Genomic DNA, 13,357 nt, shown 5'->3' on the forward strand with positions numbered 1-13,357 from the left:
CCCCCCCCCCCCCCCCCCCCGCGGCACAATATATTGCATTGAACACAATAGTATGGGCAAAAAGGATACTGTAGTCGTATAAACTTGGAAGACAGTTAAAAAGTATCAGTATGTTTCTTGACATCAGAGCTGCTCAAAACCTCCTCCCTCTGGGGGTTTTCCTAGAGGGAAGACACAGTAACATTTCCTGAGAGACTGGTACACTGGAGGCTTATATTTGGGTTTCTTTCTTACCAGTTGAAAACGTCCAGGAATTCCTTGTGAAGTCTTAATTCTGCCCGGGACTTGTCTGTATGATTATGGATGGCATAGACCAAGTAAGGTGGGGAGGGGTTGGGTGTTTGGTGTGAAGGCACCTTGGCTCAAATCCTGGCTTTGCCATTTCCTGTGTAACTTGGAGCACATGGCTTATCCTCATCTGCAGAGTGAGGACAGTGATTGTGAAGGGAAAATTGTCTTGCGGAATGCCTGATTTGTACACCAATACTCATTTGTACAAAAAAGATGTGGACCTTGCATTCTGGAGGAGACCGATATTAATACATATGATTTCTCATTGTGATCAGTGCCATGAAGGGAAAAGGACAAGGTGTGTGAGCAGAGCTAGAAGGAGCCCTGTCTGAGAAAGGGCCTTTATCCCAGGGCCTGAACAATGAGGAATTAGTCCAAGGAGGAGTGGAGGGATGGGGGCAGCGCTCAGACAGTGGGGAGTGCCTAGCTACAGACCCCAGTGTAAGCAGCCCCTTGCTGTGTGTGAGGGCCTGCGAGAAAGCCTGGCTTGGGTGTGGGGGGCGGGGGGAGCGGGAAGAACCTGAGAACACAGGGCCTTGGAGGCCTTCAGGAGACTGTCAGGTTTATCCCAAGAAGCTGAACCATGGCCAGCAGGGGATGGCATGACCTGATTTCTCATTTTAAGAGGTCATGCTCCTGGTGGAGAATGGATGGGTCAGGTCTGGCAGTAAGATGGGAAGCAAGGAAGTCACTTGGGGCTGCCTCCCCCCGGGCAACGGCAGACTATGGTTTGTATTAACAGTGGTAGTGGAGGGGGGAAGGAATTTGAGATGGTTTTGGAGAAACCAAGAACTAGGGGATATATATTCCATGTGGGGAGCGGAGAGTGGAGGGTAATTCCCAGCAGCAGGGTACTTGGAGGTGCCGTTTGTGGGGATGCCCACCACGGGGTGGGGAGTGGCTTTGGGGCAGTAGGTGAAGGGTTCGGCCGTGGGACGCGGTGAGTTTGAGAACTGCAGGATACACATTCCATAAGTGGTAGCTGCTATTATTTATTTCGGGTACTTGCATTAAGTATGGCTCTCTAGAGACAGACTCCCCAAGGACAGGAAGTAGGAGTCTTGTCAAACACTCTCCAAGGACCTCTCAGGGGCCAAGCACTAGTGCTGGCACTGGGATAAAGATAAATGGGATGTGTCCGTGTACTTGGGAGAAACTGTGAATCAGAACATCTAATGTTAAGTGTTGTCATGGGGGAACGTGCAAGGGGCTCGGGGAACTCACGAGGGAGTGAATGGGTAGTTCCCGGCTGGGGAAGGCGTTACAGAGACATTGACCTTGGAGTAAGACTTGCCCAGAATGGCATGTGCAGAAACCAGAAGCTTGAGGGAACTTGGTGGGTTTGAGCAAGGAGAGCAAGGAGAGCAGGGCGTGGGCTTTGGACATCTCAGCCCCCCTGTGAGGTCATTAGGTCTTCAAGGACAAATGTGTCTCCCGCTTCTTCAATCCTCCCAGTGCCATCTGAGTTCCTGGCAAAGTGCCCGCACAGAGAGGAAACTCACCAAATTTTTGGTGACCCCAGTTTCTCTTAAATGTCCCAAACTTCAAACACAAGAAGAAAATCTTCAATCTTCACAGATCCTTCAAGTTTGGCTATGACAGTGAACCGCCTCTTGGGCCCACAGCACCAGGTGGGGTGAGTTGGGGAAGGCGCCGGGGGTGCCCCGGGAGTGAGGGGTTTGGGAATGTATGGAATAAGTGCGTTCATTGGGGGATTCTGTCGTGGTGTCTGGAGAGGGCGCGCACTGCCCCCACCCCCGGGCGGCGCGCTGGGCCTGGGTAAGGTGGGAGAAGGAAGACCGGGGAGGCCTGAGGTTTATTCAGGGCTCATGACAAACTGTCTGTCTTAACATAGAGGCTATTTCATTACAGGGCAAACAGGGATTTTGCTGGCTGTGCGGACACCTGGCCACTCCTTAGTGGTCTCTGCTGTTGCTAAACGCTTCCCCGGCGCCCAGGTGAAGGGCATGCCTTCTCCAGGGCCACTTCCTCTCCTTCTAAAACAGCCTGGCCACCCACTCCCAAAGGATCAGACGTCCCCCCAAAAAACATCTAACCCATTCTTTGTGGAGAGAGGGACACAGAGGCTAAATGTTATGTAGCCTAGCAAATTCACTAATTGTCCTCTACTGCTGAGCCCACCCCACTCCCAGCTCGTTCCCTTTACGCAGCCCTCCGTGCTCATGACCAGCTTTGCCCTCCACGATTTCATTCTGGCTGAGGTGCCTCTCTCTAAGCATCCTGGGGTTCTCTGCATCCTGCCCCATTAACCACAGGGACAGTGACAGTGGTCTCCCCATCAGACGGGGGGCTCCCTGAGGGCAGGAAGTGCTTCGTGCCCCTAGAGCTCTTCCCAGTGCTCAGAGCATGACTAACTGCCTGTGTCCCAAAAGCAAAGCAGTGAGTTGAAGAGCCACTTCATGCATGAGAATTGAGGAAGGACCTGGGACCCAATTCTCCAGGTCAGAAGACACAGGGATTTGGGGCGTTGAGATGAGGACTCTGAGTAGGGAGAAGGCGTCTGCTTTCAGGCGGGGGCTGTCCTCCTCACCTGTGTCCCAAGCCTGTTTTCCCACCCAAGCGTGGGGACCAGGGCTGTTTACTATTTCCCTTTGCAGTTCTGGAAAAGTGCCCCCCGCCCCGGCCTGCTGCGCTGCAGGCCACTAGGCAGGGTGTAGCACCCAGACCGTTCCTGCCCTTTGCCCTGTACCAGAGAAGAAGCTATTCGCTGTTTGTCCGTTTATTGAGCCCCTACGGTGTTCCAGGCACAGGAGACATAGCAGGGGGGGACACAGCCCCGCTTAGCAGTGAGATGGGGACTGAGCACTGAGGGAGGGCAGGGTCACTTCAGCTCACAACTGCAGCAACAGTGTATTTGTGCATCACCATTGCTTAGGACCGAGAGTCCTAGAAGGAAGCGCAGTGAGTTCAGTGAGGCCGGGCGGGACACACCAGTGTCGGGCGCAGGGGACACGCACAGAAGAGAGTTGGCCTGGCCGGACTGTCAGCTGCATTGTCCAGGGAAGGAGACGGCGGGTTCGTCCTCCGGGAAGTGTGCGGTGGGGGTGCTCACTCTGACCCATGCTCCTCGTCCTCTCTGCCTGGGAAGAGTTCTGTACGTGACAGTGGTCTCAGGAGTCTTGTCTGTCTCCTCCACCCTTGGGGGGACTTCCCTAGTCACTCCTCCCTGGGCCCTCCATTTCCCTAACTCGGGCTGTAGCTATCTGGGGCAAATTACAAGTTCATCTGCCATATCTTCCTGTTCTCAATCGGAAGCGCCTCCAGAGCATGGACGAGCCAGCCTTCAGCTATTCTCTCTAAAAGGAGGGAAGTGGCGATCTAGTACTTGCAAGCCCAAAGGTCCTCCTAGAGACGCGGAAGGTGCCGTGGACTAGGTAACGGCAGACCCAGCTTTAGCCCCGGCTGTCCTTGGCTCACTGTGTGACTTCAGGCAAGCTGCTTTCCATCCCTGAGAAATGGGATTCCTGCCCACACTGTGTGTGGAGGGACATTCATCTCCATTTGGGTACTGAGGTGACTTCCATGGCCCTTAGAATGGAATGGCTCAGACACTTAGAAAAGAACCCTGGGGGGAAAGAGAGGACTTGCCATCTTTATTCCCAAGTGCTTATGTTGGAAAGAGCAGGTGTTCGATCAGGGAAGCTAGAAAGGCATCCTGCTAGAGGATGCGCTCCGGGGGAAGAGATCGGGCATTAGCGAAGGCCGACTGGAGCTCGGTATCTCTGACCCCCTCCCGTGCCGCTGGCTTGAGCTTCTGATCTTTCCCCCGCCTGCGTCGCTTATCTACCTTCATGCCTGTTTATTCATTTATTGAGTGTACCCTTGGGCCCGTTGGGGTTGTGGCCCCTGCCAGAAGGTGTTAGCTGCTAACTGCTTACGGTGTGACCCCTCGCAGAGTGATTCACACTTACGATTGCTGAGGAAAGGAAATATCTCAAGACTAAGGCATGACTTCCTAACAATCATTGATCACTGTGGGAATAAGGGGGATGTTCCAGGGTCTGAAAAAACACACATGATACTCTGTGGCTTCAGCTGGACCTGAGAAGGCGGGGTGTAGAGTGTGCTTGGGCATGCTGGGGGTGGAGAGGGTACAGCTTCTGGACTCTGGCTGTCTCAAGCCTGGATCATCAAAGGGACCACCTCCCTACGCCTCAGCTGCTCTCTTCTATGGGACATCTGCCCAATGGCTTGTGGGCAGGCTGCTCCGTCTGTTCGTCTGCCTGGCCCCCACCATGGAGACTGGCAGCGAGGCATCTGGTCACTTTCTCATGATGCCCTTGCAATCCACCAGAGGCTCTCACCTACCTTCTGTAGATGGTCCCGCCCTGCCCAGGAGGCCCTGCACCATTTGTCCTTGCGGATGCTCTGGTGGTGGAGCTAGAAGAGATAGAGAAGAAAGAAGGCAGCAGAGTAAGGCTGTCCTCGGACCCAAGAAGGGCAGGGCAGGGCCAGGACCAGAGCTGGGGCCTCGTAAAGGCAGTCATTCCTCAAGCATCCTGGGAGGTGAGGAAAAACCGTGGATTGGTTCGTTCATTTACTGATTCATTCATTGATTCCCACCTCTTTCTCCTTCATTCTCCCTCCCTTTTGCCCTCCCTTCCATAGATACCTAGTGGGTGCCTCTCATAGACAGAAACTGCTCGTGCTGTGGGTACAGAGGAGGTGGCCCACCTGCTGCTGCCCATGGTGGGAGGGGTTCTGCTCTGAGGACACCGGCCACGTGACCCGGCAGTGCAGGGCAGGGCAGGGCGCCAAGGACAGCATGGCGCCCAGGCCACGGAGACCAGCTCTGTCTGGGTAGGGCAGGCAGTCGGGGAAGAAGAGGTGGGGCCTGGAGTCAAGTCAGTGAGAGCAGCCCCAGAGGATGTGGTGAGGCGTCAGAGTATTGGACTTGATCCTGAGAGAGTACTGAGGGTGTGGTGGGTAAGGGCTGGTTGGTTTTCTTTTGACTTTTTTTTTTTTTTCCCCTTTTCACCAAGGATTTTGGGCAGGGTACTGGCTGCTCATATTTGCACTTTTCAGATCCTTCTAGGTGCAGTGTGGGGAATGGATTGGTTAGTTTTTTCCAATCCCAGGCTTTAGACCCAAAGTAATTTTGAAACTTTAGCAGAACTAGATTCATCCGGTCTCCTCCTTATCCCTGCAACTACCCCGCCCCCCCGCCACGTGCCCGGACCACCTCTCTGAGGAGACAACCAGGAAGCCTGGTGTGTGGCCAAACCGTGCTGGCCCCACCCCCTCCAAGGCCAGCCTGGCATGCCCCCAGCCAGAGCATCTCCCCCACCTCCCTGACTTGTTAGCGGCCAGGCCAACTCAGCCCTCCCCAGGAAGCATGCTGAGGGGAAGGTGTGGACAAGGCTTACCTGTTCTGTCTGGCTGGATAGGAGGTATTCCTGGGGGGAAAGAGAAAGAAGGAATGCGGGCTGCACTGCTTCCCCCTGGGGTTTGGTGAGACAGGAAGGGCTCATGGCTCTTTGGGGTTCAGTGCCTTTGGTGGGTAGTCAGCAGAATTCCAGTCCCTTCCCATTGTCCTCATATGGCCGGGCCACTTGGCTGCTCAAGGGAGGAGACAGTGTGGACTTCTGGGAAGGGCACGGACTTAGGAGTCACCGGTGCCTGGCACCACTTGAGCATCCTTGGAAAAGTTTTTAACCTGTCTGAACCTTAGTTTTCCCGCTGGTGGTAAAGGGGACGTTGTTGTGAGATGTCATCATATGTGAGCATTCTAGGTGTTCAATAAATCTTTTTCTTCTCTCCCCATCCCCTGCTCCTCATGGGGTGTTGGATTTGGAAGAGAACTTTGAAGCAGCCCAGTCCAGAACACATTTTGTGGAGGAGAAAACAAAGGCCAGAAGTGTTTGGTCATAAGTCGGTTTTCTGTTTTTATGTGCATATGTTTTTTTATTACAAAAGCAGTCTTTAAGTACATGCCCACTATAAAAAGAATCAAGTAATGAGAGGTTTGTACAGTAAAAATTAAAGTCCCTTTCACTCTCTCTCCCTCACTTCCACTTCCCAGCCTAGATGTAACCACTGTTTGTTTTTTGTTTGTTTTTTTTAAGATTTTATTTATTTATTTGACAGAGCGCACAAGCACAAGCAGAGGGGAGGGGCAGAGGGAGAGGGGGAAACAGGCTGAGCAAGAAGCCCGACGCGGGACTTGATCCCAGGGCCCTGGGATCATGACCCAAACCGAAGGCAGCCACTTAACCAACTGAGCCACTCAGGCATCATCCCTAGATGTAACCACTGTTGACAGTTTGTATTTATCCTTCTAGAAATTTCCCTATGTATTTGCATATATATATGTGTGTAAGTGTGGAGTTTTTAAAATTGTTTTTTAAAGATTTATTTATCTGTTTTAGAGAGAGACAGAGAATGCAAGCAGGAGGAGGGGCAGAGGGAGAGGGAGAGAGAGAATCTCAAACAGACTCACCACTGAGGGTGGAGCCCCACTGAGGGCTCGATCTCACGACCCTGAGATCACGACCTGAGCTGAAATCAAGAGTCAGATGCTCAATCAACTGAGCCACCCAGGCACCCCTAAGTATGAAGTTTAAAAACAAAAAACAAAAAAACAAGTAGGCTCCTATCATGCATATTATTATATAACTTGCTTCTTCCACTTAATTGATATCTTGGAGATCTTTCCATATCTTCCCACAGATCTATCTCATCCTTTTTAATGGCCACAAAAGCTATGGGTGTGCCTAATATATTTTGACCATTCACCTATTGATTTTTTTTTTTAAGATTTATTTATTTGTTTGTTTGAGAGAGCAAGTGAGAGAACAGGGGTGGGAGGGGCAGAGGGAGAGGGAGAGAGAGAGAATCTCACGCAGACTCTGCACTGAGCTTAGAGCCTGATGTGGGACTCAATCCCAGGACCCTGAGATCATGACCTGAGCTGAAACCAAGAGTCAGATACTTAGTGACTGTGCCACCTAGGCACCTTACCTACTGATGTTTTGTTTTTAAGATTTTATTTATTTGACAGACAGAGACACAGCGAAAGAGGTAACGCAAGCAGGGCGGGTGGGGGAGGGAGAAGCAGGCTTCCCGCCGAGCAGGGAGCGCGATATGCGGGGCTCGATCCCAGGACCCTGGGACCATGACCTGAGACAAAGGCAGGCGCTGAACGACTGAGCCACCCAGGCGCCCCCTACTGATGGTTTTTATGTTATTTCCAAATTCTTGCTATTACAAACAAGTTGGCAATAAATACTCTGATACAAATATCTCAAGGCTCATGCATCAATAGCATTTCTATTTAGTACATGTTCTGAAGTGAGACTACTGGTAAAAGGTGTGCGTACTTCCAACTTTGATGGAGAATGCCAACGTGTCCTTGACAGGATATAAAAGTGCCAGTTTCCTCAGACCCTCACCGACACCACTTAAATGTGTAGATAGAGGGCGCCTGGGTGGCTCAGTTGGTTAAGCGACTGCCTTCGGCTCAGGTCATGATCCTGGAGTCCCTGGATCGAGTCCCTGGATCGAGTCCCGCATCGGGCTCCCTGCTCAGCAGGGAGTCTGCTTCTCCCTCTGACCCTCCTCCCTCTCACGCTCTCTGTCTCTCATTCTCTCTGTCTCAAATAAATAAATAAAATCTTTAAAAAAAAAATGTGTAGATAGATATAGAGATACATATAATGTTGACAATGAAAAGGAGAATACTACCCTCTGTCCAGACTATTTGCTCCCTGTTCCCCTAGGACATGACTCCCGCATTAAGAGTACCCTCAGGGAACATGAGTTCATTTTAATAATTCTATCTGAGCCAAACAGAATCGACTAGAAAGCTTGGCCAGTGGCTTGGCTCCCATCTAGACGCTGATGCCCAACTTCACCACCTGTCTCCGGAGTCATCCCTAGTATGGATGGCAAGGGCACCAGCAGGGCGGGAGGCATTGCTCTCAGGCTTAGGGTGACTGCACCCGCGCATGCCCGAGCCAGCCCCGAGTTTAACGCCTGTAGCCTAGCAAAGAAACTCTCCAAAGTGTCGGGGTTTGACAATCATTCCTATGGACACTCTATGGCACGGGCGACCCCTACCAGCCCCTGGGGGCCTGGGCTTGAAGCTGGGCCTCTGCTTGGTGTCACTGAACCCGCTCAGGACCACTCCTTGCTGGACAGCATCCACCTTTGTCACTCACCTCTCACCTGCTTCCCCATCAGCCCAAAGAACTGGCTCGCTTTTCCCCTCTTCACCTCCTGGAGCTGGAGGTGAATGCCACCATCCTGGAGAAGCAGAGAGTTCATTGTTAGAGCTGCAGGGGAGGCTGAGGCTGGAGATGGGACAGGGCAGGCAGCCTGAGCGACACCAGCATCATGCCACTTGTCTCTGTGCCGGCATGCGGCCCTGGTGCATTCCCTACACCACACAGTGCCTAGACACAGTCATTCATAGCTAATGTTCTGCCTACTGCGTTCCTGGCTCTGTGCTCAGCACGTTTGTGTATTAACTCATTTAATCCTCGCTGAAGCCACACCAAGTAAGAACCGGTGCAGTCACCATTTTACAGATGAAGACACCGAGGCACGGAGACAGTTTGCCCAAGCTCACCAGCGAGGATGTCAGAGACAGAGCCAGAACTTGAACCCAGGTCACCTGGCTCAAAGGCTCAAACACTGCAGCCAAAATCTCACTTACTCTTTGCATCCGCTGTATGAAGTGACTATGATTTATCCCCACTCTACGGATGAGGAAACAGACTCATGGAGGGTGAGTGACTTGTCCAAGGTCACACAGGAAGTGGCAGAGGTAGGATTTGAACCCAAGGAGTCTGACTCCAGAGCATGGGTTCTGTTCCATTTAGAAAACGTCTCCAACACAGACAGGAGCGGACAGCTGAGGAACTCACGGTGGGCACCCCATAGGCAGGGTGGGAGTGCTTCCCTGGAACCCCCACTCTTGCTGCTGCTGTCCTTCCCCCCAGACTCCCTACATTGCCCTGGATCTACCCTACCCCACAGCCTGGGCCTCCCACGTGGAACATGGCATGTGGCCTGGGGTGGAGGCCACTCCTCTGGGCAAAGACATTTTCATCCTTGAGCTGATGGGGCGAAAGTCTGGGCCAAGGGCTCTGGATTGTAGTTCTCATTTTTCCATCAGGCTTTGTGATGTTGGCCAAAAAGTCGCCTCATTTTCTGGCCTTAACCTGAGCCCCCAAAGGGCTTGCTCAGCTCTGCTGAGAGGAAGAGATGCTTGCTAGTGGAGAGGGTGACAGTCATTAGACCATCTTCACATCCCTGTGTGCCCAGCACCTGGCACAGAGCCTAGGACACAGTGTGTGAGGGATACAGAAAGCTGAAGAGGGGCCCTTTCTCTGGCAGTCTGGGAAGAGGGAGGAGGACGGGGTCTCCTTTTCCAGGAAGGCTGGAGACAGGCAGCTAGAGCCCTAGAGTAACGCAGGCCACCTGCCAAGAGGATGGGAGCTGGGCTTGGATCAGGGGTTCGCTCTTTGGTCCCCTGCTTCCCCAGGGGTGGCACTGGAGCTCCTGGGACAAGCAGGGACCTGGCTGGGGTGCAGTGGACACCCCTTTTCTCTTACAGCTCATCTGGTCCTGACTTTCAGGACCCGGAATGGATTGTTTTCTAAGCCCTGGACTGATTCAGTCACTTCCAGTCTGTCTCCTCCCCAGGATGTCAAGGGCTGGGGTAACTGTCTCGGGCTGGAGACACCTAGCCTGGCCAGGAACCAGAAAAGTCTCTTTGGAGATTTGGACCCATTGCTGAAAACTCATGAAAAGCACTTTGCCTGGGTAAAAGGCAGCCTTCAAATGCAAGCTGGAGAGAATGACTACTTATGAATTAAGTAAGGCTTACCTCTCTCCCACCATCCTCGGGGTTTCTGGACACTGGATCCCTTTGGCTCAGGAAAGACTCCTCCCCCACCTGAAGCCTTCCTTATGCATTTAACCCAAATTCCTAGCTCCAGGGATGACCACAGGTGGGGAAGCCCTCAGGGCTGGGGAGGTGATTAGGTCATCCTGGCACTGCCTCATTCCTTCTTTCCATCACCTCACTCCTTCTCTGCGAATGGTTCCTCTACTCCCAGCCCCATGTCTCGGGAAACAGAATAAGCATGAGACCCCACTGCAGGGGGAGGTGCTCGCGGGTGGGAAGCCCAGCAGCACCCGGGAAAGTGGATGATGATGATGTTTCTTGCGTGGCTGTGTAGAGAGCTCCCTGTCACCCAGCCCGACTTCCCTGGGCCTAGACCAGGTCCCACGATGTTTGGCACAGACTCTGCAAAGCATGTCAAAGCGTGAGAAGACCCTTGGGGACCATCTTCCCTCTCCTCCCATTTTACAGGTGGCCAGAGAGCAGCAGTGACCTTCCCAAGGTCTCACAGAGTCCATGGAGAAGCTGGGACTTGAACCCAGGTCGGTCTACCCTGTGGTCTTCTCCACTGCACACGTTTCCCCATTCAGACAAAGCAGGAAGGAAACCTGCCACCAATGGCAGTTCCTTCTGTGGCTCTTCCAGGGTCCTGACCATCCCAGGACTGGGAGAACCAGGCTCAGCTTTGCCCCATCCGCCCTCCTGAAAGCCTTCACGCAGTGCTGGTCCTATTTGGTCTGTTGGCCTCGCTTCCCTGTCTGATTTGGAGCTGCCCAAGGTCAGGATCTTTGTCTTCCCAATCAGATGGAGTGCGGCACCGATGCCCTGTGCCTAATTTTTAGATTTCTCCCCAGTGACAGCATTCAGGGCAGTTTAGTAGAAGACAGTGGCCATCAGACCAAGTACTTATCAGGAAATAAGAGTTTCTACATGGGTGATGAAACAGTGATCCTGCCCCAAGTTGACCGACCCCCCTCCTTTTTTTTTTTTAAAGATTTTATTTATTTGACAGAGAGAGACAAAGCGAGAGAGGGAACACAAACAGGGGGAGTGGGAGAGGGAGAAGCAGGCTTCCCGCCGAGCAGGGAGCCCGATGCGGGGCTTGATCCCAGGACCCTGGGATCATGACCTGAGCTGAAGGCAGACGCTTAACGACTGAGCCACCCAGGCGCCACTGACCGACCCACTTAAAAGGAAATTCTGGAAAATGTCCTCTGATGCATAGACACACCGAATCTGACCTCGGACAAATGTGCAGTTGTTCTTTTGAAGCTGCATAACCTTGAACTAACTGTTTGAGCTTTCTGTGCCCCGGTTTCCTTATCTGTGAAATGGGGATAGTAATGGTACCTTCCCCACAAGGTTGATATGAGGATTAAACTGGTTAATATTTATGAAGCACTTAGGACACTGCCAGGAACATAGTACATATGAAATAAAACACAAACTCACACTCACACACACATACACACACACACCGTTGCTCCCATGTATGCGTGCCCCTTTGGATGACTGCCAGGCCAGGGGCCACGGCCTTGAACCTACCTGCAGAGGGGAGCCAGACAGCATGGCTAACAATGTACAACCTTCTGTCCGGGCAGCCGTGGAAGCGATCTCCTACCCCCTCCACAGCAGACCAGCCCATGCCTCACCCCACGGTACCTCCAGGGTCAAGGTTATCCAGGACCCTGCTTCTGCTCCGAGTGCCAGTCCCTCGTCAGCTGTCACAGTGCCTGCAGACAGCCCCATCAGGAGAAGCATGGGGAGGCAGGGCAGCATCGCGAGTACTGCTCTGTCCTGGAACCTTCTGGGGGCCTCTCGCAGCCTGAAGATGCTGTCTCCAACACGGCTGGGGCCTCTCTCTGGCTCCTTTCTTGTGTGTTTGGGCGGTGGGGGTGGGGGGAAAGCTCCACCTCTTCTCTGTCCTTCCAGCTACCCTGCTTTCCCTTCTTCGGCTTATCTGGCCCCTGGGGCCACTTCCTGTGACTCCCTGCCCTCCCTCTTTGGCTGGCTGGAAAGGCCAATGATACCAGAGGAGGGACCAGACCTCTCCCACTGCCGTCCCAGCACTTGATCCCCGGGCTTAGCACTCTGATGCAACACGGGCCTCACCTTTTGGCTGCATTCCCTCGGTGGCAGGTGCACAATGGGGCACTGTGTGGGGGCCTGGCGGGAAGCCCAAGGGGGCCTTGTCATCCTGGATATGGGGAGGGAGAGTGTGTGTCTCCTCCCTTCCCGGTGCTCTGCTCCCCTGTAAGAGAGGCCTCTTCTCCAGAACTCAGTGCTTGACCACTTGTCTCCCCATCACTGCGCCCCCCCTTCCTGACATTCTCCTCCATCTAAGGTCCCCATGTGTATACAAAAACGCACATCTTACCCTAAGAGAAATAACATAGCGCTTAAAGGAGTAAAGCTCCTCGGAGGGAAGAATTGGGATTTACCAGAAAAATGGCCTCCTGCTCAAGTGTCATCAGCTCTAAACTACTTCCCACTGCTGTCAAAGTGATCTTTCTAGAGCCTTAACCCGACAAGTCTCTCCCCAGCTTACAGCCTTCCAATGTGTTCCCATGGCCCTTGGTATAATGTTCGGGCTCCCTAGCATGGCATTCAAGGCCCTTCTCCACTTAGTTCTTCCCTGTCTCCCATCCATCCATCCATCCATCCATCCATCCATCCATCCATCCATCCTTGCAACTATCCATCCATCCGTCCATCTGTCAGTGTAGAACAAGGGCCCTGTGGTCAGAGACCTGAATTCCAGTCCTAGCTCCACCACTAAATAGCTGTGTGACCTTGACACATTACCTAACCCCCCTAAACCTTAGAATCCTCATCTGTAAAATGAGATTAACAACAGCACTTATTTCCAAAGTTGTTGGAGGATAAATGAGATCATGCGTGTGCCGCACTTAGCACAGAGCGAGGTGGTAAATATTTCACACCGTTAACTGTTATTACTGTTACTATTATTGTCCGGGTGAAGCACTGGGCCACAGAGGATGAATAAGACGCCGAGGCTGTCATCCAACATCCCCCAGTCCAGGAGAGACCTCTGGCCGGCAGGGAAGCTGTGTTCAGTTTGGTATGTGCCGGCATAGAGATGGGAGCAAGAGAAGGACATGCCCCCCCACCCCCGCATCTGCCCCAAAGCCACTCCCTGGTCCCAGACTCGCCGCACCACCTGCTCCCAGGACA

General features: G+C 52.9%; 1 protein-coding gene across 3 annotated transcripts; it reads right to left on the minus strand.

Moving 5' to 3' along the window:
- Positions 1 to 3,023: 3,023 nt before the first annotated feature.
- Positions 3,024 to 12,124, minus strand: TAC4 (tachykinin precursor 4). Of its 3 annotated transcripts, none has more exons than XM_031019575.2 (5): positions 11,825 to 12,121; positions 8,472 to 8,556; positions 5,679 to 5,708; positions 4,621 to 4,692; positions 3,024 to 3,392 (listed from the first exon to the last, which is right to left on the minus strand). In XM_031019575.2, exons 1-5 carry the CDS (start codon positions 11,939 to 11,941, stop codon positions 3,361 to 3,363), a joined length of 336 nt encoding a protein of 111 aa, XP_030875435.1. In that variant the 5' UTR covers positions 11,942 to 12,121; the 3' UTR covers positions 3,024 to 3,360. The 3 variants fall into 3 exon arrangements, with proteins under 3 accessions (XP_030875435.1, XP_030875434.1, XP_030875436.1); XM_031019574.2 differs by having other exon boundaries at positions 3,024 to 3,404; positions 11,825 to 12,118; XM_031019576.2 differs by lacking the exon at positions 5,679 to 5,708 and having other exon boundaries at positions 3,024 to 3,404; positions 11,825 to 12,124.
- Between the last annotated feature and the right edge of the window lie 1,233 nt (positions 12,125 to 13,357).

This window comes from Leptonychotes weddellii, chromosome 15 (genome assembly GCF_054177405.1).
Source record: "Leptonychotes weddellii isolate Sample4059 chromosome 15, ASM5417740v2, whole genome shotgun sequence".
Lineage (NCBI taxonomy): Eukaryota > Metazoa > Chordata > Mammalia > Carnivora > Phocidae > Leptonychotes > Leptonychotes weddellii.

Bases quoted from the DNA above. Each gene is read 5' to 3' on its own strand.
- TAC4 (XM_031019574.2), bottom strand. From the start codon at position 11,941: ATGCTGCCCTGCCTCCCCATGCTTCTCCTGATGGGGCTGTCTGCAGGC. The intron at 4,693-5,678 runs GTAAGCCTTGTC...TATCTCTTCTAG, and splicing joins TATCCAGCCAGACAGAACAG to CTCCACCACCAGAGCATCCG. The intron at 3,405-4,620 runs GTAGGTGAGAGC...TGTCACGTACAG, and splicing joins GGCGGGACCATCTACAGAAG to AACTCTTCCCAGGCAGAGAG.